At 33.3% G+C, this 20,498-nt stretch overlaps 8 protein-coding genes across 8 annotated transcripts; 1 reads left to right on the top strand and 7 right to left on the bottom strand.

Moving 5' to 3' along the window:
* Window positions 1-585: 585 nt before the first annotated feature.
* On the bottom strand, window positions 586-1,319 carry LOC104706511 (transcription repressor OFP10). Its single transcript, XM_010422709.3, has one exon. It carries the CDS (start codon window positions 1,264-1,266, stop codon window positions 760-762), a length of 507 nt encoding a protein of 168 aa, XP_010421011.2. The 5' UTR covers window positions 1,267-1,319; the 3' UTR covers window positions 586-759.
* A 421-nt stretch (window positions 1,320-1,740) lies between these two features.
* On the bottom strand, window positions 1,741-5,745 carry LOC104706510 (transcription factor E2FB). Its single transcript, XM_087463123.1, has 14 exons — window positions 5,188-5,745; window positions 4,538-4,700; window positions 4,302-4,358; window positions 4,108-4,193; window positions 3,940-4,028; window positions 3,792-3,846; window positions 3,366-3,418; window positions 3,237-3,287; window positions 3,112-3,160; window positions 2,952-3,017; window positions 2,795-2,871; window positions 2,435-2,705; window positions 2,211-2,280; window positions 1,741-2,098 (listed from the first exon to the last, which is right to left on the bottom strand). Exons 1-14 carry the CDS (start codon window positions 5,383-5,385, stop codon window positions 1,962-1,964), a joined length of 1,422 nt encoding a protein of 473 aa, XP_087319249.1. The 5' UTR covers window positions 5,386-5,745; the 3' UTR covers window positions 1,741-1,961.
* A 2,406-nt stretch (window positions 5,746-8,151) lies between these two features.
* Window positions 8,152-9,337, bottom strand: LOC104706509 (uncharacterized). The gene is made up of 2 exons (XM_019229225.2): window positions 9,205-9,337; window positions 8,152-8,565 (listed from the first exon to the last, which is right to left on the bottom strand). Exon 2 carries the CDS (start codon window positions 8,541-8,543, stop codon window positions 8,301-8,303), a length of 243 nt encoding a protein of 80 aa, XP_019084770.1. The 5' UTR covers window positions 8,544-8,565; window positions 9,205-9,337; the 3' UTR covers window positions 8,152-8,300.
* Window positions 9,338-11,607: 2,270 nt separating this feature from the next.
* LOC104706508 (NDR1/HIN1-like protein 1) lies at window positions 11,608-13,764 on the bottom strand. The gene is made up of 2 exons (XM_010422707.3): window positions 13,285-13,764; window positions 11,608-12,132 (listed from the first exon to the last, which is right to left on the bottom strand). Exons 1-2 carry the CDS (start codon window positions 13,585-13,587, stop codon window positions 11,812-11,814), a joined length of 624 nt encoding a protein of 207 aa, XP_010421009.1. The 5' UTR covers window positions 13,588-13,764; the 3' UTR covers window positions 11,608-11,811.
* A 402-nt stretch (window positions 13,765-14,166) lies between these two features.
* LOC104706507 (uncharacterized) lies at window positions 14,167-15,167 on the bottom strand. Its single transcript, XM_019229222.2, has one exon. It carries the CDS (start codon window positions 15,048-15,050, stop codon window positions 14,319-14,321), a length of 732 nt encoding a protein of 243 aa, XP_019084767.1. The 5' UTR covers window positions 15,051-15,167; the 3' UTR covers window positions 14,167-14,318.
* A 139-nt stretch (window positions 15,168-15,306) lies between these two features.
* On the top strand, window positions 15,307-16,125 carry LOC147939744 (uncharacterized). Its single transcript, XM_087463272.1, has one exon. It carries the CDS (start codon window positions 15,374-15,376, stop codon window positions 16,043-16,045), a length of 672 nt encoding a protein of 223 aa, XP_087319398.1. The 5' UTR covers window positions 15,307-15,373; the 3' UTR covers window positions 16,046-16,125.
* A 54-nt stretch (window positions 16,126-16,179) lies between these two features.
* On the bottom strand, window positions 16,180-16,950 carry LOC104706506 (uncharacterized). The gene has a single exon (XM_010422705.3). It carries the CDS (start codon window positions 16,936-16,938, stop codon window positions 16,291-16,293), a length of 648 nt encoding a protein of 215 aa, XP_010421007.1. The 5' UTR covers window positions 16,939-16,950; the 3' UTR covers window positions 16,180-16,290.
* Window positions 16,951-19,445: 2,495 nt separating this feature from the next.
* On the bottom strand, window positions 19,446-20,467 carry LOC104709273 (uncharacterized). Its single transcript, XM_010425915.3, has 2 exons — window positions 20,048-20,467; window positions 19,446-19,908 (listed from the first exon to the last, which is right to left on the bottom strand). The coding sequence occupies exons 1-2, from the start codon at window positions 20,329-20,331 to the stop codon at window positions 19,590-19,592; spliced, it is 603 nt and encodes a 200-aa protein (XP_010424217.1). The 5' UTR covers window positions 20,332-20,467; the 3' UTR covers window positions 19,446-19,589.
* Between the last annotated feature and the right edge of the window lie 31 nt (window positions 20,468-20,498).

Raw genomic sequence — 20,498 nt, 5'->3', positions numbered from 1 at the left:
CAAAAAAAATAAAAATAGAAGACATCTTTATTGCCATATTCAAAAGTCAAATCCAAAAGCTCACTATATAATCCATCTAACTCTTAGAAAAAACCTCTAGGTATATTTTCATTAAATTTATATATATAAAATTAACTAAAAGTTGTAAATTAGATTCTTTTTTTCTACAGTTGTAAATTAGATTCATCATTCCAAAAATCTTTTGTTAAATCAAGAATTGGAAGAATTTATTTACTTTTAAAAGAAAGAATGCTAGAGAATAATTTAGAGAGCTCTAGAGATAAATTTTATATTATTTTGTGTCATGGCAAAAAAATGAAAACAATTCAAACAGACAAATATATATATATAGGTTTCAAAAGATACGAATATTCGAATAGACACAACTCTACAATGAACAATTGCAACTTTACAAAAAAAAAACCGTTAAAATGAACATTCTCAACTTTTTGTAAAATACACAATTTAATTTTTCTGCAGATTTTTTAATAAAATTATCCTAAAGGTACGATTGAAAAAACACAACTTTTGGTGGCACTTATTCGGATTGCTATTATTATATAGATTAGAAAAATTGAAAAATAATTTTGTTTAAACCATATTTCACTTATCCTGAATTGATATTGTAGTGTACACCTTTTTGAATTTTTTTTGTTGTTGTGTAAGGGTTCACATATAACCTTGCATAGTGCACTGAATCATAAAGTCGAATTATTCACAATATTGTAACATGTATAGAAAGAGATGCATGAGGAAGGATCAGTTCTTCATTCTCATGTCACATGAGGAGGTTGGGTGTAAGTCGTCTTCATCATCATCATTATTCTTATCAAGAGGATTATTAACGTATAAGCGAAGCAATTTCCCAAGCGACTTCCCACGGCGGTCGTGTGGTGGCCGGAGATGTGAACAGACATCTACAAAAGCCCGGACGATGAGATTGTGTTGAGGAGAAGGGTTTATGTCCAGGAAACACCTTAGAAGCTCCTTAAGATCGTCTTCCGTCTCGATATATCTCTCTTCGATCATCTGATTCATCGACTTCTTGTAATCTTCGAAGGGGTTGTTTGACTCCTTAGCCATCGCGACGCTCTCGTCGATCTTAGGACATGGACTGCGTAAAACCGTAGGAGAAACCGGTAGCCCCGGGGTGTAATGGCTGTGAGAGGAAGGCCGGACGGTAGAGCCGCAACCACTACGGCAGGCCATGAAGATGGGGTTGAATATGGTTTTGAGTATATACTTCATCTTCTTTTTCCAATGCATTTCTTTTCTTTTTTTTACCAAGATGGAAGAGAAGACAAGACAAGTTGAGATTATTGAGTGAGGAAGTTGGTGTGGGGAAGTTTGTTAAAAGAGGAACCTTTTTTTTTAACTTAGCTTGGAGATTCAGCATTGTTCATTGCTTTGGTGTTTGGAAGTGCACAATTTTTTGATGATGGATTTCTCGTTTTTTTTAAAGGAAAATAATTCCATCTTGAGGTGAATTCAAAGTTATATTGTGCGTCATGCTATCATTTGTAAGGAACTACCTCTAGTGTTATCGTGTATCCCTCTATTTTCATAATTAGTGATTGGACATAGAAACCTATTCCAACCATAATGAAATCACCAAACCTTGAATTGAATCTATAAATCTAAACCGAAATATAATTCTGGTTTCATTTGAGTAACCTTGAAAGCTTATTTAGGCTCCCGACTAAAAGAAACTCTATATTAAGACCAATCTTAAGAAATCAATGGGTTAAGGCTATTCTATATAAGCCAAGATGCTAAAAAATTAGAAAATGCATGATACAGCGAAGGGTTGGTTTCTCTACTTTTATTTTGCATTGTCTAATTCTATGATAACGCAATGCAGCTAGCTAGCTACTGTACAAGTACAACATAACTCTGGATTTCACCCAAATCAGATTCTATATACAGATATATGGTGGTGCTTGTCCTGTGGTATGGTAACTTCAGCTACCTGTTGATCTCGTAGCAGTGGAATCTTCTGGCGTTGGGCGTGATGGAGTTTGTGGCTGGTCCAAGGTTGTGTTGCTCGGTCCAGCATGGTTTTGATCAAATGAACCCATATGGTTCCAGTCCGGTCCAGCTAATGAAGATAAGTCAAGGAGCTCTTAACAGATTTAAATATTTGGGGAGGAAAAACTCAAGAAGCTTAAAGAGAAATTATAAAAAAAGCAGTGACAGAAGTTGAAGGATACATTCATCTGGCCACAAGTCTGTGATGCTGACTTCACCTACCTCTGATCGAAGCCAGTAATCTACACCCATCTGTGTAAACATAAAGAGAAATAATGAATCAAACCGAGCATATTTTTCTAGATATGATCTTTGCTGATTACTTTTCCTGGCTATATGAAGTTTCTGAACTGTGATTATGTATGTGGTGAAATATTTTAAAGCTTGAGAAACAGTTGGGACTTACATCCAAATCTGGAGGAACAATCTTCATGATACCATCAACAAAGTCATGAGATTCGATGTCAGAGTAAACTCTTTGAGTATCATCAAGTTCCTGTATTTCCATCTTTCTTCCGGTGCTGTCCTCTTCCATTGGCATGGCTACATCATGGTTCTCAGGGAGACCAGATGTTGATGGAAGATTTGAGGGTTCATCAGGAATACTTGAAGGCTCAGCAGGAGCATTGGAACGTTCATCAGCGTGAGGAATGTCCTCAAAACTCTCTTCGAATTGACTGAAAAACCACAATATCACTGTCAGTCTCACCACTTTCATTGAACAGCTTTATCAATGGCAAGCAAAACTTTAGAGGACAGGGATTACCTGACTAGGTACACGTCTATTGGTCCCATTGTGCTTCTCAGAATTATTCTATATCTCCTCTGAGAATAACCACCAGCCTGATTAATGGCAGGATAAGAGGTGGAAATAGTTAGGGACTGTTCCTTGCTCATTTGGTTTTGTGTGCTATTAAGCTTACCTCATCAGGATCTGGCACCTCAAGAGTTGTTCCATGTGGTGCCTTCACAGCTATCAGCGTCTTATTCTACAATACGCGTGAGAAACGCCACAAAACATGTTTCCAAGTGAGAAGAATGCAAAGCAAAAATATACACGTAATTCCTAGAAGAAGACCAAACCTGGAAGCATGGTAGGTTTTTAATGTCGTCTTCGGTGACAAACAGTAACCTAAAATGTGAAGAGTCAGAACAAACAAATATGTTGTATCATACCTTTCGCCAGAAAAATAGCAGGAGAAGCTTACCTTTTGTTGTTTTCATCCTCACTCAAGCTTGTTAGTCTGTCTTGTGATTCTCTGCAAACAGGTCGATTGTCAACAAGACACAAAAACAGCAAAATAAGAAAAAGAAAGGAAAATGATCTATGATAATACCTGATTTGGTCATCTAGTTTTGCCTCCTCAACTGTGAGATTACGTACTTCATCCTGTACGAGGATCGAGGGTAACAATATGTCAAACGAAACTGGTAATGGGAATTTGTATAGACCGAATAATTTTTCAAACAGAGAACCAAAAAATAAATAAATCCAAATGAATGAGATCAAAAACAGTAACCAATTAATCACTTTATCAACATCTGTGTAATTAACTATGAGAAACATGAACAGAAGCACATCATTCAAATTTCAAAATGTGCTAGTAGAGGAGGGATACTGGATACCTAGTTACCCCTAAGTCTCAGGAAAAAGGAAATACAAGAACTACACGAATGTTCATAATACTGAGCACATTGCATAAAGGGGTTAGCAGTGAAACGTGTAACTGAAAGGTAAATGAATACATAGGCCTATTCTGTACCTGTAGGTTAGCTATGTTTTCAATTGTTTCTCCAGGTTTTGAGACATCGAGACCCCTAATACAGACAACAAAAAAACTCAGAGTATCATCACACATGAGGCATCAAATGGAAGAAATCCAGGATTTGACAGTCAGAAGACATGCTTACTTCCACTGAATCCTGTTCTTGAGCGTCTTCTCAATCAAACCTATTCCTTCTAACACATTGGTTATATCGTATATCCGTCTCTTTTGTACCTGCAACAACAGAAACACGCAGTTAAGATTTGACAGAAAGTAATACATCAAGAAGACATTTTAGAGTTTGAAGATCCACCTCTAAAGTATCAGCTGCGTTGTTTAAATCAAGAATACCATCCTCTGCTTGTTTTATCAAATTGATAAATTTCTTTGTCAAAAGACCTGAAGCAAATTGGATCACAAAAAACAAAAAAAAATAGCTTATTATTTGAAAGACCTGGAGTATAATAGATCATAAAAAGGCTTGGGTTTGTGGAAAAAAGTTATTACCTAGTGAACTATCATAACGACAAGTACCGGCCTGTGCAAAGTTACTTCCAGGAGAACCTGCCAACACAGAAGATCCTTGTCACTACATTGCAATGATATCACTCTTTCTTTCATTGCAACTAAACCAAAAAAAATAGAAGGTGTAGCTCAGATGAGCAGATAAGCAATATCTATCATTGGCCTACTAACCGTGTAGATAGATTAAAAAGGAAACAGAGCATTCGGGCGAAACTCACCTGCATTAGAACCAGAAGCTAGCGTTCCAGATTTATTAGACTTGGCAGACCTAGAAGTTTTTTTGGCCTTCCCTCCTTTACCTGACACAGGTGTTTGGAGAACACAGGTACTCAATTCATTGGGCTCAGCTATTTGGTTTACCGCATCTGTCTTACGCTTCAGCTGCCATTAAAGACACCAAAAAATCGTACAGTTCAAATACATCAACAAGGAAACAAAAAAAAAAAAAAAAAAACATGAACAAATGAATTAACAGAAGCTGACACCACTAAAATAACACTCAATTATAGGAAAAAAAACTCCTATCAGCATCATACTGTCACTTCGCTGAAATCTAAAAGCACAAAAAGAGCCTAATTCACTAAAAGAGAAACATAAACAATGCATAAATCAGCTCTAAAATAGCAAGAACAGTAACACCAAATAAACCCTAGTTCAACAACTAAACTACTCAAAAGACAAACATAACTCGCAATGCTAATTCCATAAGACTACACAAAACCGCAATTTCACAGGCAGAGACAGATCGCAACACAATTCTTAGGCTACGATATCACCATCACAAATTTAATCAAACCTCAGAGAATCGAGAACACAGGGGGGGAATTATATAACCAAAATTGACACTAGGTGGTGAAGGGGGACTCACAGTAGATTTAATAACAATCGAGTCAGAGACGGCGTGATCAGCAGCAGCAGAAGGAGCAGCTCCTCCTCCAGCTAGACGAGTCTCCGCGGAATCAAAGCGGTGATACTCGCCGGGAGCAACTAACGGAGGCTTCATAGAAGCCAGAGAAGGATGATGCTGCCGCTTAGAAGGTGGGAATTGCTGAGGTTCCTCCGACATGAGGAACGAATCTCGATAATAAAAAAAAAAAAAAAAAAAAAAAAAAAAGAAACCGAAAATTCAATCTCCGGAAAAAAGGATCTCCGGTAAGCAGAGATCCGATTAGGTATACGGAAGCAGATCTACGGCGAGAATTACGGGGATTCCGGGGAGAGAATGTGAAGAGATCGACGAATCGAAAAAAAAAAAAAAAAAGCGGGAGAGAAGAAGAGGAAGAAGAAGGAAGAGAGGAGGAGAAAGGATTAAAAGAAAAAAAAAAAAAGAGACGGTGGAAGAGAAAAGAGAGAAAACGAGGGAATGAGTTGCGTTTGGTTTAGATTACTGATGTGGAGGGAAGCTGCGCTACTTTGTAACAACACTACTGATATCTTCTTAATTTTCTCTCTTTAACCAATATCTCAACCAAATTAATCCTCTCTATTTTTAATTAATTAGATATACTATTTTATTTTTTTTATTTTTGTCAACGATGTTAATAATAAGCTACAGTAGGTAACTAATTTGGATACAGTTTTATTTCCTTGAAATTGAAAAGAAAAAAAAAAGTATTAATTTTGGATTTATTCATGTTAAGAATTGGAAGCAGTAATATATTCCAACAAGCTGTTGCAACATCTGTTACACGCGTCAAGCGTGAGCAATTATCGTCAATATCTGTCCAAAATATATACGTTTTTAAAAAAATGTAGAAGAGGCAAAATAAATAAATATATAAATAATAAATAAATAAAAACAGGACATTGACAAAGGAATGAAAAAAATGTATTTTTACTAAAATTTGGTTTGCAAACCCTTTAAGCTTAATCTCTGTAAAATAAAGAGACAAGTGGTACATGTTGACCCAGAAGCAGAGCAGGGAGGAGGAGCATGAGTTAATAACTACTATTGCCCAAAAAAACATCATTAAAACTGTAAAACCTACAACTTTAGTGGTAACTAGAATTGGACCCGTGCTACAGTACGAGTTAACATTTATTTTATTTATTTTGTAATTTTTATTTAAAGTGTTATATATATGATTGTTTTATTTGTTTTAAATTTTTGTTTTTTTGCTCAAGCACTATGCCATCAAATCAAATGTTGAATATAACTTATGAAAATAACATCTATTTTGTAAGACCTATTCTAGTAGATCTAGATTTTGATCCGCGGTACACTGCAGTTTAAGTTATTTGATAAAAATATTTATTTCTGTTTGTTAATTTTCTTTGATTTGTTTAGTTTTTAAAATTATATATTGTATCTTGATTGTTAATTATATGACTTAACCTACACTATACCGCATATTAATTATTTTGTTACAGTATTAATTGATCGATTTAATTAGATACGTCTATTAATCTAATATTCATATTGTTAATAAAATAATGAGATGTTATTTTATCCATGTAGCACCGAATTAATGACATTTTAAGTTTCTATTAATATCTACTCAAACATGTTTAGCCATATAACCCGTCGTGTGATACTTTAATTCGTTGTACACCGCAGAAAAAACTTCATAAAAATCTAAATATATTTTTAAAATTTAAAATGTTTTAATAAAGTTTTTTTTTTAGAAATTGAACTACTTATAATATTTGAACTTCTTATAAAGTTTAAATATTAATAATATCTTAAACAGTTATAAAAATTAAATGTTTTAATAATTGAAATATTAATAATCTTTAAACTTTTTAAAAAGTTCACAAAATAATGAGATGATATTTTACCCATGTAGCACCGAATTAATGACATTTTAATTTTCTATTAATATCAGCTCAAACAGTCCTGCCATATAACCCGTCATGTGATATTTTAATTCGTATATATTATTAAAATTTAAAATGTTTAAATAAATTTTATTATTTTAGAAATTGAAATACTTATAATATTTGAACTTCTTATAAAGTTTAAATATTATTCATATCTTAAACATTTTATAAAAAGATAAATGTTTTAATAATTGAAATATTAATAATCTTTAAAATTTTAAAAAAGTTATACATTTAAATTTTTAAAGTTATTAAAATTTGAAATTCTTTAAAATAAAGAACCATAATAAAATGCATAAATTTTTTAATTTCAATGTCTGATAAATCAAGGTTTCTGCTCATTCGTATTCAAAATCATTTTGGTCTATTTTTTATAAATATGACTTTTAATCTTTGCTTAGTTTTCTTAGGTGATGTAGGGTATTTTGTATATTTTTTTTGATTCATCAGTTGAGCAATGTATGTCTGTTTTAAAAAATTTAAATTATATCATATGCAGAAAAAATCATAAATTTTATTAACTAAATATATTAGATAAAAAATTAAAATAAAAAATAAAATAAATGTGAAAGAAGAATCACATATTTTTGTTTTAATTAGGTTGAGAGATTTTCTTATCTTTTAAATGTTACCTATAATTGATTTATATATTACTATAATTAAGTAAATTCATACTATCCTTACTTACCAAAAATCAGAATAACCCGTATATTATGATACACCTATGTCACAAGTTTATAACCAAAAAATCATAAATATATCTATTATATAGTTTACAAAAAAAAATGTCGTATACTTCCGTTTTATTATATAGGGATATCAGATTTTGGAGTTGTTTTTGTTGGAATTTGGTAAATTGGTAAGGATATATTAATGAAGAGAACTGTAACGCTCATGAGTGTCTCATCAAATTAACAATTTTTTTTTGTGGAACCTGGAAAACCTAGGGATTCCAAATCATAGGACCAAGACAATAGAAAACATGTGTCATCTGAATGCAGACACTCGGATCTCATCTGAATGCTATGCTGTTAGATAAGATAATATCTATAGACGAGTTTTCAATACAAAAAGCTTATGTATGGAGTAATCAAAAGGTAGATGGGATACAAAGACATTGAAAGCTTCATACAAAACAAACAGACACCAAAAGAACCTTTTTCACTTGAACAAATGGGCAAGAGCAGGGTCATCTAAATCCACATCAAGGGATCCATTTAAACGCATGAACCCAATGTAGCTATCCGGAGGCGTGATCGCACGAGTGTTGTTACTCGGTTTGAATCCATGAACTCTCTGGAGATCTCTGGCAAGCCAGCGCAGAAAAACTTTGTCCAATGGAGGTACAACCTTCAAGTGGATCACTTCCCGTTCTTCTTTCACAGTTGTAGCTTTGTTACCCATCTTGAATTAGAACCGATAACACCTGCATTATAGCGTATTGATACATTGAATATCATATTGTCCAAAACCCGCAAAGAAAATAAAGCCATATATAGTTCAGCAAGATGACTTTGCCACAATGTATAAAGCATTTGGGGTTTAACAAAATCAACAGAGTCATGAAGATATCTAAAAGGGAGAGACTGAAAAGCTTCTAAAGTAGCTGCTGCTGTATAAGTAGTTAGCTTTAGGACCATCAAAACCTTTTTTTTATTAACTGACCAAACTCTATACATATTTATATATCAGAATCCATTTTACAATGAACCTCAAGCAAATGAAATGCACAACATGAGACATCTATGAACCACCACCACCAAACCAATACAAGTCAAATCTTCATCAGGATGATAATATCTAGTAACTAAGGATACAGGATGATCAAAAAGTTTTCGTTTTAGTGAAATTCCCCTCTCTTCTGAATCACATATATGGAAACTAGAGTTTTTTTTTTTTTTTTTTTTCAAAACTTCCGAACAATTGAGGAAATCGGAGATTTTACTTCAATTTCTATCACTAAAAAACCTAGCCAGAAAAGAAAAAAAAATGAAAAAGCGGTAGCTTGAACATCATCAAAACCAAATAGCCTTGGGAACGAAACACAAAAATCTAAAGATTTTACCTTTCAATCAGAGAGACAAAACATCAGAAATCGATATTGTGAGCTGAATAATTTCTGACCAGACATACACTATCAGAAGCGAGAACTCTTCTCCAGTTCAAGGTTTAAACGACGTCGTATGTTTGGGCTCAGAAGTACGGGCTTTTACACAAAATTCTAGTCATTTCATGGGTTAAGCCCAGTAACATAAAAGCCCAGCAGTTTTCAGGCTTTTTTTTTTTTTTTTTCTCTTGTTCCTACCAAATCACAAAATTGTATTGTCACTTTTTTTGTGGAACCTCGAAAACCTAGGGATGCCAAATCATAGGACCAAGGCAACAATAAGAACATTTGTTATCTGAATGCAGACAATCGGATCTAATTTGAATGATTAGACAAGATAATAGTAGATGAAGTACTTAGCTTTAGGACCATTAAAACCTTTCAACAGACCAAACTAGATTTACATCAATCAAATAATCAACGAATAGTAAAAGTGTGCAAACTTTACAATTTTCGGATACAAAAGCATGAGTTATATATTATTATTGTGATCAAATAACACGTCTACAAAAAATGACTTAGAAGTTCTACAGAAGTCAGAAGCTATACAAGTACTTAACCTTTAGGACCACTAAAAATGAGATCAGCATCATTAGCTAATCTTGTTCATTTATGTTGATCATAAGAACCTTAGCTTTCAGGTCCAGATGTTATAATTTAAATGTGGGAAACATAGCAACTGTATGCTCAAAGAAAGTTACCTACACTCTCTCTACTACAAGACTACAAGTGTGGGTTTAGTTTGCAACGTCATTGCACGCGGCAGGCAAGTAACAAAGTTTGTTGACGAATATTCGCTAAAGTAGTTCTCAATTTTTCTTTTCTACTCCCTTTTTTTTTTTTGGCTTTAAGAATCTGTAAACGAAACTTTTTATAAAAATCACAAAAGTTTTTTTTTTTTTTTTAATTATAATTACAAAAGTTATCAAGTTTTCTAAAAATCACAAAAGTTACAAATTCATAAAAGTAGTTTTTTAATTCTTTTCTCTCACGTTATCAAGTTTTCCAAAAAAATGAAGTCACCAAACATGAAGATATGCAATATCTCAGATTATTGTGCTTCATGCTACATAACACCGTAAGGCGTGCAAATGTCACCAACATGACGATGATTTCACAACTCACATGCATTAGACTAAGTCATCTCATAACTACGAATCATCTATTTATTTCATGGGATTTCTTTGGTAGAGTTTTTCGAGTGTCCATATCATATACCATATATTATATAATATATAGTATGTATCTTCTTCTTGTTTTGATTCAGAATACTGCTAGTCCTCGTACAAATCACACCAAGCATGAGTTTTCAGCCAACTGGCTTTGAAAATATATAATACAATATCATTATTTTAATTAGCTAGATTTAAAAAAAAAAAACTAATTTCTGAAATAATCGTAACTAATAAGACCATTTTTTAGCTGTTTGGAGTTTCTAAGATGTCATAATCGATTTTGATTAGTTTCTAAAATTAGTTGAAGTCTTTAAAGTTCTAACCAATCAGACTTATAAAGCTCATGCCGTAGATATATAAGAAAGTAGAAAACTAACCAGCCAAATTAATAATGTCTACGAATTAGAATAGAAACTAGGATAACCATATTTAAAGCTGAACCTACAAGAAGACAATTTGGGTGTAAAGGAATAAATTTACTCTGGAAGTCCGCATTCAAGTACTTACACGACAAAAAATCTTTGAAACTAAAATTCAGTACCCAACAAACCAATAACATCAAAAGGAACTGATAGTACAAAGTGAACTGTGTACACACATATGATTTTGTTATGTTCCCATGAAACATAATCTAAAACTATCTTTTTCTACAATTTGTACATGTTAAAAATATATGTACATGTTGTCGGATTGTAATCTTTTTTTTTTTAAAGGTCGAATTTCATAAAAGTTTAACAATTAATAAATATAGCAAGTTTTTATTTTTGGTAGTGATAGAGCAAGTGCTTCTCATTATTAGATTGCTAATTTTAAATTATATTTTTGCTACATAGTTGTTGTCATGTGACTCATATCCAACTAGAAAATAAACCCACCCTTGTAAGTTTTCCCTAATTCTGGCATTTTCGTGTGCAGACGGCAGAGTACTAAAAACGTCAAGTGTCAACTTGTTAATTACACTCATGGATTAAATTATACTATTATAGTATATATTATCATATGCTAAAACTCATGTAAATTTACAATTTAACGTGGGTGTTTAATTAAAAAGGATCTCCTTCCAAGTCACCACAAATAAATTTATCTTACGTTAGTCTAATTTTAAAGTATGCATTCTCAATTCGAACATTATACTATACTAGCTATGCTGAAAAATGAAATTTGATTAAAAGGAACGCACGTCAACTTACTGATAATTCTAGTACTTTAGTACCTTGGAGATTAGTGAAAAGCAAACAAAGCTTAATCAGCGTCTTGTTCTTTTTAACACCTTTTAGAAAAAAAGTAATTAACAAGCCACACTAATAGACAACAAAATGCTCTAATTTATTTAACCTTTACCGTATAAATTTATATTCCCCTGGAAGATATATATCTTTGCTTTTGTACTTCATACGTCAACAGCACATCGCTGAACAAGCTGGTACTTCATCGCCGGACCAACGCCGCCGACTAACTGGCGGGGCACGTTAATGTACGCCGGACAATTAACGTGGAGGCGATAACTGCAGGAGACCCACGAGCCCACTTTCCACCTAACCCAACCATCTATCTTGATGTTGAGAAGCACCAACCCGGCCATTAGGTCTTCGTCCAGTGCCGGAGACAGGTAAGGAGCCACCGAAACGGCGGTGCCAATCAGAACCGGTGACCACACCGTAACTTCCAGATGTCCTTGATACGTTGTCGGCAATAGCCTCGCAATCGTCACCTAATTAATACGAAAAAATAAATTTAGAATTAAATAATACATTAATACGTAAACGCTTAGAAGACAAATAACAAAAAACAAAAACAAAAAAAAAACCTTATAAATGTGATTTATAGGTCCTTTTTGTTTCTTCTTGTATTTTAAATTTTCGATTAATAGCTTCTACCCAAAAAAAAAAATTATCCCTTAACAGTAAGTGCTAGCTCTAGAGCATTCTATTCTTGTTTATATATTATAACTCTTCAAGAAAGAAAAAAGAAAAAAAAATGATTAATTCTGCAAGTGGTAGACAAATATGTATATTTGTGGTATTGCTTTTTCAACATTGCAGGTTTATTATGATGAACCCAAAATGATGATAAATATAAAATTTAACAAAAAAGACATTTGTGAAATCAAATTGATGATATTTAAATATTCTTAAGACATACGTTAAGATGGATCATGTTATGTGGTTTTAACGTTATAACATACTAAAACTTGCTGATTCATACACATTGCACCAATGTTTTTAAAACCTGACCGGACCGGTGGTCGAACCACGTTAACCCGCGAACCGGCAACAAATCTGGGTTGGGTTAATATCAAAACCCAAAGAAAATTGAACCGGTAAAAAAACCATATCAACCCGCCAAAAAACCAAAAACCGGTGAACCATTAAACCGGATAAAACCGGGTTCTACTTTTTTTTTTTTGTAAAAATGGGTGTAATTAATTTAATTAATTACCTTTTCTAGTTTTCTTCTTAGCAAATTAGCAATATTAGAATTTCTAGTTAACACTCTTATTTTTTATTGCTTTTAGATTTGAATTTCTAAAATATTTTACTAGTACGGGTTATACTTTGAGTTTGTTACACTTTGAATTTATTACTTTTTAAGGTTTTTTAAAAACATTATGATTATTGAATTATTTTATTTAGTATATCCAATTATATCATAGTTGTAATCATTGAAAAAAAATAGAAGACATATCCATACCTATTATTTATAAAAATATCATCAAAATCAATTGAACTCGGTTAACCCCGGTCAAACCATATTGACTCATGACCCAGAAGTTTTCCCGGTTCACTTACCGGTCCGGTTTTAAAAACATTGCATTGCATCAAACAAATCAACAAGAAAATAGCAATAAAACGCAAAACGCTACCTCTTGGTTCCGGTATGAGGCATAGATGTCTAGACGGTCATAGAAAATTCCGATCTTGTCGTTTGGGTTGCGAGAAGAGAGAGTAACCTGAAGATTCGAAGTGAGGTAATTTGGCTGGGAGACGTTGAAGTCGTTAATGGTTACGTCTTGGAGGACGAAACGCGGTCCGTGCGGGTGAAGTATAGCCCAGACCAAGAAAACCACAAACGCAGCCACAACGATTAGGCCTAGCAACGCCCATATTACGCGTCTCCTCTTCCTCTCGTCATATTCGTCATGGTGGTCGCACTCTCTCTCCTTCATTGTACCGTGTAGTGGCGTTTAGTGTTTTTGGTTTGCAGAGAGAGATTTGTTTGTTGTTTTGTGTTGTTTGATGGGTGAAAGATATTGGAAGGTTAGTAGTGGGAGTTTTGAGGGATATTTATGTAAGTGGAGCTTGGTGGTTAAATGTATCGTAATTATGAATTTATTTCTATTTGTAACCATATTGCTAAGCTATCGCACAGCTATAGTCTTGACTCTTGACACTTTTTTTGTTTTTTTACCAACGGGCTTCTTTTTAACTTTATGCGAAATTCGGAAAAAGGCTGGTTTTAGTCCTTATCAACTCTGAACAAAATAAATGTCTTTCCTTTTTAACAGCTCTTTGGTGATAATTACCACGAAAAGCACTTTTGGATGTGAGACGACGAATCTTCTTTATACTACAATTCTTTAAGTAAGAAATCAAGAAACAAATAAATTTGAGTATCACGTTATGATGTATATGGGCCGGTCAAATGGAAATGACGGTCTAAAAAATGTGTGGCCCTTCCGATAGTATTTTTAGTTTTCTTGATATATGTTAATTTGTATTGAAAATATAGAACTTAAAACAAAAGGTTTTAGTTTCTAAAAAAAAAGATTAGATGGTTTTTAAGTGATACAATCTGCTATTGGTGATTAAACTCTAATAATCCTAACTTATCCTGAAAAACGAAGAAAACAAAAGTTCACTAAACGTAAAGTACCGTAAGACTCGTAAAAGTCAAAATCTAAAAAGATGCGAGTGGGAACTCCTCTTGGAATTTATACTCACACGGCCTCATATATCCGAGCAACGATCCCTTCACATTTCCGGCCGGATCTGCCGTGAAATTCACCGGTATATTGCCGCATGTCAAGATCAAGAAACCATCTTCATAACGGGACCCACCGTCTATCTTAACGCTAGTTACAACTTCCACTCGGATATCCAAAACCAAGCCGTCGCGGGGGGTTGCAACCGTTTTGAAAACAGCATAAGGAAGCGGTACATCGTTGATTTTTTCCCTTACGAGCAAACCGAAGTAATCAGGAGTGGCTGACTCGGAGATTAGCTTGCCTCCGCGGATGAGACGCGATTTCATTGTATGGAGAGAGACTTTACAAGTGTTACCTGGGCTCATTGTTGTAAACCCGACGTTCCAATCAGCGGTTGCATTTGCGTTTGAGGGGTTTGAAACTGAGAATGACTCAGCAAAGACATCCACGTAACATCTTGGATTTAAAATGGGAAACAAAAAGATTACTGGCACAAAGAAGATGAAGTAGAGGCCTGCAAATGCGAGAGCGTACATGAGGTATACAACGCAGAAGGAAGCTGGTGTAAGTTTAAACGCACTTTCTTCATTGTCACTGTTTGCACCCTCACTGCTTGCATTGTCACTGTCACTGTTTTCGTTTGAAGCTTGCTGAAGGCATTGGCAGTGTCTACTCCTGAGACCACACGCAGTACAAAGAGACATTAGTTAAGGTAATGTAACATTAACTAAGCTAAAACTTTGTGATGAATAAACCAAAGGAGGTTTTCCCAATGAGCCATTCACGTATCCTAACAATTTGTAGTCGTAATTGCCAAGTCTTTTTTTCTATTTTTTCAACTATTTTTACCTATTCAACTCTAACAAACTTTCATATCCACTCACAACAACTTAAAAATCAATTAGAAAGAGAGAAAATAGGATTTCTAACAAAAATCAATCGAAAATGTTGCTAACGATAATTTAATCATTAAAGATATTAAAAAAATCATTATCTTCATTCCATACCAACAAAAGCAAAAAAAAAAATGGCTTACAGTTACAGGCCGCTGGAAATAGTGACCGGATTGCCAACGTCACCGTCCTCCTCCTCCTCTAATTTTACAACACCTCCTCCTTCACGGTGGTGGACACAGTTACAATCATTATTCCGTCGTCGTAAAGAACTCACTAAAAATGAGAAATTAGCTATAGAAAAACCCATGTGGTACTCCACGTTCACAATCGTACTCGTCGTTGCCATTACCACCATCTTCCTCAGCAACTCTCACTGCCACGTCAACTTCTCCGTGGAATCCATCTCCGTTACTCCCTACGCTTCAGCCACGTGGTGGCACGTCGTATTCCTCGTGGAAAACCCCAGCTCATTATCGAGATGTCGTGTCTCCTACAACGGCCATAACGTGCAAGCCAAGCTTGGTTCCTTCAACACCGCCGTTTTGAACACCTCTCGCTGGGATGACGATGATCCGAGTGGCCGCCACACGAGTTTCTCGGTAAAATTAGCCACGGCAGGTAATCAAAGCCACGTCGTTGCAACTTCTTCTCCTAGAGGTTTCGCATTGGAACTGAAACTTCGTGCGAAGAAGGATTATGATCTCATTGGACATTATGATATCAAGTGTCAGAATCTCAATATCGGTTATGACAAGATTAAGTGTCACTCATCGTCTTTCGAAATATTCAACCAATCTTTCTAACAAGTTCATGAATTAGGATCTCTTCTTAGAATTCTTTTTATATTATTTTCTATACAACAATTTTGATTTGTTTTCTGTTACTGTTAAATTAGGGTTATTTCTCATACACTAATCCTACAACTAGTCTAATAAAAAACACATATTAATTTTTATTTTATTTATAAGAAACTTCCGTTATATCCAAGCAATAAAACAAAGATAATGCAAGAAATACAAGAAATAGACTTCATCATGATCGGATTGAATTAAGCCAACTTATGCTGGCAAATATAATCACACCGTCTTATATTTCCTAGCAACGATCCCATCACATTCCCCGTGGTCGTATCCGTCGTGAACTTCACCGAGATATCGGGACAAGTCACCATCAAAAAGCCGTTCCCATGATTAACATCAATGCTCACTGCAGACAAAATCTCAACCCGAAAATCCCAAATCACGTCGCCAGTAACTTCCGGCATCACCACCTTCTCGAAAACGACGTTTGCTTTGTTTCCGTTGACAGACTCTCCGAAAAACTCCGATGAAGAAGATGATGATGAGTTGGAGATAACTTGATCGCCACGGAGTAAACGCGACTTGAGTGTATGTAGAGAGATTTTACGGTGGATGACTGGACTCGTCGCAACAACACCGATCCTCCAATCAGCGGCTGAAACGTTTGCGTTTGAGACGGAGACGGAATCGGCAAAAAGCTCTATGTAACAAAGTTGTTGTTTGTCGGCAAGATTGTAAAAAAATAGAACGAAGAGAATAAAAAAGAACAATACACCAATGGTCGTCAAATACACAACGCAGCAAATAGCTGGAGTAATTTCCTGCCGGGGAAGGTCATAACGGCATTGACCACGTTGGTGAATGACGCCACAAGCGGTACATTGAGGATTTGCCATCTTGCAAGTTTTCCCAAGATCTTAACACACGTCCTGATGAAAAAATATCTAACTTAAGCTAAAAAAAAGTGTTAAAGGAATATTTAATTCGTTTTTATTATTTTATTTTAACACTATAAAAATCGGAACTACTAAGGATTATACGAAATCCCATATTTCGTTAAAAGCGGTAACTAAGTTCTCGCTATTTTTTTTTTTTTCCATAATTAAGTTGTCAGTATTTATCGAAACTAATCGAGGATATGAATATGGAGTTGTCTTGTTTTGTTTTTCCTTTTTCTTATAGCTTAGAGACGCGCTCATAAAGAAATAAAATAGTTTCACAATTTTATGGAAAAAAGTCTTAGCAAATGGTTGCTTAAAATTGAAAGAGTTGAAAATTTTAAGTTAAACAAAATTGGGCTGAATAATATTCAACTCATTTATCTCCAAAATAGTGGTTGAACAAGTTGAACATTTTTGCTGTAGGATTAGTTTATTTTTTCAACTTTTTAGGTTGAATGGGTTGAATAATTATTTCCAACTTCTTCAACCTCTTCTATTCAAATGGTGAAATTTGGTTAAATAATTTTTTTCAACTCCTTCAACCTTTTCAATTGTGCAACCATTTGCACCCATTAAGAGAAGGTTATTATTATATTATTATATCTTATATAATAAGAGAAGGTTTTTCAAACTTTCCCTAACAATGTGACATTTGGCTTTATTTTATTTTGTATCTTATGTGGTCTATAGTTTGTTAAAAAAAAAAAGATAATTGCTGTATAGTTTGATTTTGAATTTTTTTCAACATTGTTACAAAAATATATTCCTTCCATTTTTTTGTTTTAGCATCTAATATATTTCATAATGAAATCATACACCATAGAACTTAAAAAAAAAAATACTAATCAATCCAACTAAAAAATATAAACAAATTGAAACCAAATAAAAATAGAAAATGGTTTCATACTTTTAAAGTAAAAACTGAAAAAGATAATTGTTGTATAGTTTGCTTTTCAATTTTTTTTACTAAGAAAATATATCAAAGTAAAAAATGAAACCAAATTAATTTATGATAGACTAATTTAAAAATATAAAACATTTTCTAATATATAAAAAACTCATATTATAATTCAATAATTATATTTATTGTATTAAAGACAAAACTCAAATTTGTATTTAATAGTAATTTGTAAGTTACAGTTTGATTGTTAACATAATTGCTTTATCACCCTATGATATAACAGAAAACAATAATTTCAAAATTTAATTTATTGTTAATTATACTATTTATATTAAAATGAGAAATAGAGACAATATATAGAAAATAAAGAAAATATTAAATTTCACACACTTTTCTTTTCATGATTTTTTATAAAACTAGTTAAACTTATAGTATAAGATATTTGTTTTATGATATCGTTTTAATAAATTAATTTAAAATTGACTTATCATATATTAAACTATTTTTTTTTGTTAACTATTACTTTTAGATGATGACAATAAAATTAATATATTGGAAAACATAAAATTATCTATCAAAATAATTAAGTAAGAACTTACATTTTTCTTTCTAGACTATTTAACAGTTTTTATTTTCCAAAAACAAAAAAAAATATATAAAAAATATAATTGATGTGATGTGACCTTAGTGTAGTGGCATGAGGTAAGTCCATTTGTAGAAGACACCATCACACCCGGGATCGAGTCCGGGCTCCTACGAATGTAGGAATTTGGCTAATGGGCCGGCCAGTTGTGGCCCAATGGTTGACAAAAAAAATATATATATAATTTATCTTAACTTTTATATGAAAATACTATATATAGTTGACTTTGCTATAAGTAATGGTCTTATTACTATAGTAATATACTGTTTAAATAATTTCAACAATATATTGTAATCTTAAACTTATAATATAAGATATTTGTTTTATGATATCGTTTTAATAAATTAATTTAAAATTGACTTATCATATATAAACTATTTTTTTTGTTAACTATTACTTTTAGATGATGACAATAAAATTGATATAAAGGAAACCATAAAACTATCTATCAAAATAATTAAGTAAGAACTTACATTTTTCTTTCTAGACAATTTAACAGTTTTTATTTCCAAAAACAAAAAAAATATAAAAAAATATATAATTTATCTTAACTATTTAACGAAATACCATATATAATTGACTTTGCTATAAGTAATGTTCTTATTACTATAGTAATATACTGTTTAAATAATTTCAACAATATATTGTAATCAAAAATATTTAGTAATATGTACTTTAACTTTCCTCTTTTTCATGACACTTCTATGAAACACTACATAACATATATAAATTATAAATTGTAGTTAAACCGTGGTATTATGAATATTATTTTATAAGACATATATTAACAATTATATCTGTACTTTTCATATATAATTGAATAGAACCTTCATTTTATATTTCAAGTTAATAATGCATACATAATCACGCATCGCGTGGGCTACTTTCTAGTATAATTATATAGGAGTCATCATCTAATTATTTTTTTCCCCCTTTTTCTTATCGGTTAGCTAGAGAGGCGCTTAAAAAGAAATAAAATAGTTTCACAATTATTTGTATGGAAAAAAAGTCTTAATGATCATAACAACAAATAACAAGATGATGGAAAAGTAGATTGCCTAATCAACTTATAACTTCGGTCAATGGTGTGAATGAAGAATAACAGTGAACCTTCTCCACGTTCTCATGGTTTCGGGTCAGATTATAACACCTTATATCAATATGTCCAGGTTCAGGATAACCAACGTAAACCTTATGATTCGCCTTTAATTTGATATCTAACTGTTCGAAAACGACGGCCGTTGAATTGCCCTCGGCAGCGAAGTCCACTGAGAAAGCCGTGTGGCTTGGAGACTTACGTGCGTGAGAAGTATTTAAAACGGCAGCGTGTAAGGGGCCGAGCCTCACGGTAGTTTCATCGCCTCCGTATAAAATAGAATAGCTAGAATATGACCATAGACAGACTAACATATATGACAAAAATGTTTTGGGAAAAAATGCATACATATATAGATGAAACTAGGGTTTATATATATGCAGATGAAATAGGGTTTATATATAGATGAAACTATATATGATACCTGATCCTAGGGTTTTTGACGAGGAAATCGACGTGCCACGAGAGGGAGGAGGGAGAGACGGCGATGGATTGGATTGAGAATTTGGCGTCGCAGTGACCTTTGTCGACGAGGTAAGAGAGAAATGCCATTACGGAAATGAAGGTGAAGATACCGCCGCAACATGGTGTAAGGCAAACCGTAGTTTCCTTGCAAGTACAATTACGATCACCAGACGTTGCCGGCAAAGTCACTATTGGTCGTGACCACCATGCACGACGACGAGCAGAGGCGGAGGTCGGTGGCATTGGTTATCCCTTTTCTATTTCGGGCACAGACCGTGTAATAATTGGTTTGGGATTTGGGAAGCTCTTCTTATTTTTGATATCTCCTTCGTGTGTGTGTGAGTGTGTTGGTTTGGAGAAGAAAGAAAGATTTTATCTCTTTTTTTTTCAGTTCTTCAAAATTTTGTGTT

This window comes from Camelina sativa, chromosome 8 (genome assembly GCF_030686135.1).
Source record: "Camelina sativa cultivar CO46 ecotype springtype chromosome 8, ASM3068613v1".
NCBI classification, from domain to species: Eukaryota; Viridiplantae; Streptophyta; class Magnoliopsida; order Brassicales; family Brassicaceae; genus Camelina; species Camelina sativa.
The sequence above is the reverse complement of the archived record's forward strand: the minus strand, read 5'-3'. Positions and strand labels throughout refer to the sequence as shown.